The sequence below is a fragment of the Poecilia reticulata genome, linkage group LG16 (assembly GCF_000633615.1).
Source record: "Poecilia reticulata strain Guanapo linkage group LG16, Guppy_female_1.0+MT, whole genome shotgun sequence".
In the NCBI taxonomy this organism is placed as follows: Eukaryota; Metazoa; Chordata; class Actinopteri; order Cyprinodontiformes; family Poeciliidae; genus Poecilia; species Poecilia reticulata.
In genome coordinates this window covers 772,536-775,415 of record NC_024346.1, presented here as the reverse complement: position 1 = coordinate 775,415, position 2,880 = coordinate 772,536, and the positions used below count along the sequence as shown (strand labels likewise).

General features: G+C 49.0%; 1 protein-coding gene across 1 annotated transcript in view; it reads right to left on the bottom strand.

The window, feature by feature from the left end:
* Window positions 1-1,854, bottom strand: part of pi4kb (phosphatidylinositol 4-kinase, catalytic, beta) — a 10,392-nt gene extending 8,538 nt beyond the window's left edge. The window contains 3 exon segments of the mRNA XM_008430596.2: window positions 194-332; window positions 334-1,017; window positions 1,706-1,854. Of these exon segments, the coding sequence (XP_008428818.1) occupies window positions 194-332; window positions 334-989 (795 nt within the window). The 5' untranslated portion in view covers window positions 990-1,017; window positions 1,706-1,854.
* Window positions 1,855-2,880: the final 1,026 nt, after the last annotated feature.

The following is a 2,880-nucleotide window of genomic DNA, read 5'->3' as shown; positions in this document are numbered from 1 at the left end:
TCAGAACTGGGCTGGGTCATGGACCCAGAATGGTTCTAGGCATCAGAACCTATCCAACCTAGAGTAACTTTGCACCACCTTAATGTGGAATATGACGAACAAACAGGAAAACTGTCTAAACTGAGATTACAACCAAGATTTATTTGCTAAATATTGTCCAACTGTATCCATGGCAATCATAGCAAAAATAAACTGATTTTATACATAAGAGGTAAACTTCCTGTGTCCGGTTTGTGCAGCTCAAGCTGTTTTCCATGACAACCATCACTCCCTCCTGGACAGAGGCTGAACTCTGACCTTCGCCATGGCAACCACCACAGTAAGCAGCCTGGCCCCGAGCAGGTCAGCTGGCTGCAGGCCACACCCACCAGGTAAGGCTTGATGGCGTCGCCGACGTCCTCGTCCATGTGGATGTACATGTTGAGCAGCTGCGGCAGGTAGAAGTCCACGTCGTCGTGCGGGAAGCTGAACAGCCGGTTCCCGATGTACGCCTGCACGCCCGGCTCCTTGGAGCTGTGCAGGTAGGAGATCGCCATGGAGACGTCGAACAGCTTCGACTCAAACAGCCGCAGCAGCCACGACTGCTTGGACGGGTTGTGTCTCTGGCGCCGCCGGGCGCTCTTCACCGAGCCGGGCGCTGGGCCCTCTGGGTCGTCCTCTTCACGGATCTGCGGCGGTTTGATGGCGGCGGCGCCGCGGTCCGGTCCGTTGTGCTGCGAGCCGGGGGCGGGACCGGCGTCCACCTGACGCAGCTTCACCTTCTGCAGGACCTCCTGACACGCCTGCTGCGCCACCTCGGCGTCTATGACCAGGCTCAGCTTGCCGCCCCCCTCGCTGATGACGCCCAAGGGTGGCGAGGCGGGGTGGGGGGGGCCGCATGAGGAGGGGGTGGAGGGCAGGGACTGGGAAGGGGAGGAGCAAGTGGAGAGGGAGGGGCTGTTCTGCTCAGAGCGGGCAGGGGAAAGGTCGTCCTGGGGGTCCGCCATCATGGCTGCCAAGAGGCTCCACCCACCGCCACTGTAACACAGACAGGTCAGAGGTCAGGAATGAGACCCTCCCCACAGGTGGAGGACAGCCAGCGCACCTGAGGGAGCTGGAACCAATCACGATCATCAAAGATCTCATATAGAAATGTGAATGTAGCTGCTGAACACTTCCTTTTAAATGGAGTGAGCAGAACTTAAAACCCGGTTCTGGGTAAGCCTGACCCGGTTCGGGTCAGTACCTGCCACTCCGAGTTCTTCTGGACCCAGCGGAAGAACCGCAGGGTAACTGGAGTCTGAAAACGGGTCGGAACAAACCCTTTGAGTCGAACCGGCCGGTTTGTTATTGTTCGGAGCCGACAGTCCAGCCTGACAGAACCGGTGTTTGGACTCATCTGCTAACAGACGGACAGCTGCAGCGGACCGAACCGAACCGAACTCTGTGAGCCGCTCTGTGGACCTTCATACCTAGCGTAGAACTGCTGCTAGCTCAGGGCTAGCGACTAACCATTGAAAATGAACGGGATGCTAACCCAACCAGCTAACGGTCCTCCAGTATGTTTGAACGCAGCTGTTAGCTCAGAGCTAAATAGCTCAGTGCTAGCAGATAATGCTAGCCTTAGCCAACTGTTGCTAACTCCCAGCTTAAGTTCCAGCGCGTGCCCAGGTGAGTTGTGCAGATGATGTGACGTGTCGGGAGGGTACAGGTGTGTCGCTATTACCTGTTGACAACTCAGTTGCGCCGAAATAAGGCCTCACGTGCAGTTTGTTGACTCCATTTATCCCGTTTGATCCTCATCTCCGCTGCCAGCCAGTAGGAGGCGCAGCGGCTCCTGTTCCGCTTCTCTCGCGATGTTTCCGGGCTGCACTGCCCCCCACTGGCCGGAGTCAGACTGGGTGAGCCAGAGGCGGCCGAACGTACCAGAATATACAGACTGTTTAGTTAGGGACGATTTAAACCATACTAGTTAAAGTAGTTAAAATGGGCGGACATGAAATACTGAAGAACACAAAGAAACATCCAATTAAACTGATTTTATTCTACAAACATTCAGCTACTGGTTTATAGCCACTGGTTGAGTCTCTCAGTTATACATACAGATATTGACTTTTATTTATAAACTAATCCTTTCAAACCCCCAATTCAGTCTCATTTTATTTTATTATCAGTTAAAACTCTTAATCAACAGGACTTGATCAAATATTTGGACTTTGGCTGTTTTTGTACGAGGCTCTAATCCTGCCATCATATAATTGGGGCTCAATTCACTTAAATTTACATTACATTACATCTTGTATTACATGTTTTTGAGCATTTTGTTTTTAACCTCTTAATCCGATTATTTAAAAAAAAGCTTTTTAAGATGCTCGACCTCATTGTTTTTTAAATTTCTTTTTATAATTCAATCCTTTGTTTCTTTTAAAGCAATAGATTTTATTTGTAATACTAGACATTAAATTCCTGAGTCAGTTTAAAAGGTTTGGACCCAGCAGTAACACGTCGTCCAGGCTGGTTCTGCTCCGACCCAGAAGCCCATGCAGGTGCAGGTCTGCTGAGGATGCCTGGGCCTGGGCCTGGTTCTGCTCGCATTAACACCTCGTTATGAAATGTCATCTTTATTCTTCTGTAACGATGGCTGCATTCTTAAAATTAAAATGTCTTGTATCCTGACCTTAATGCTCCTTTATACTATTTACAGAACAGATGATTGGAATAAAGGAACTTTTTAAAGTATTTTCTGTGATTTTATAATAGAAACTGACGAGAGAAATAGATTAAAATCAAATCTGATATGAATAAACATCTAGTATCATCCAGCCTTATTCAGTATATTAAATGACTAACTACATATTACTRAATATTCACATTTCTTTGCTGGTTTAACATAAATGTGTT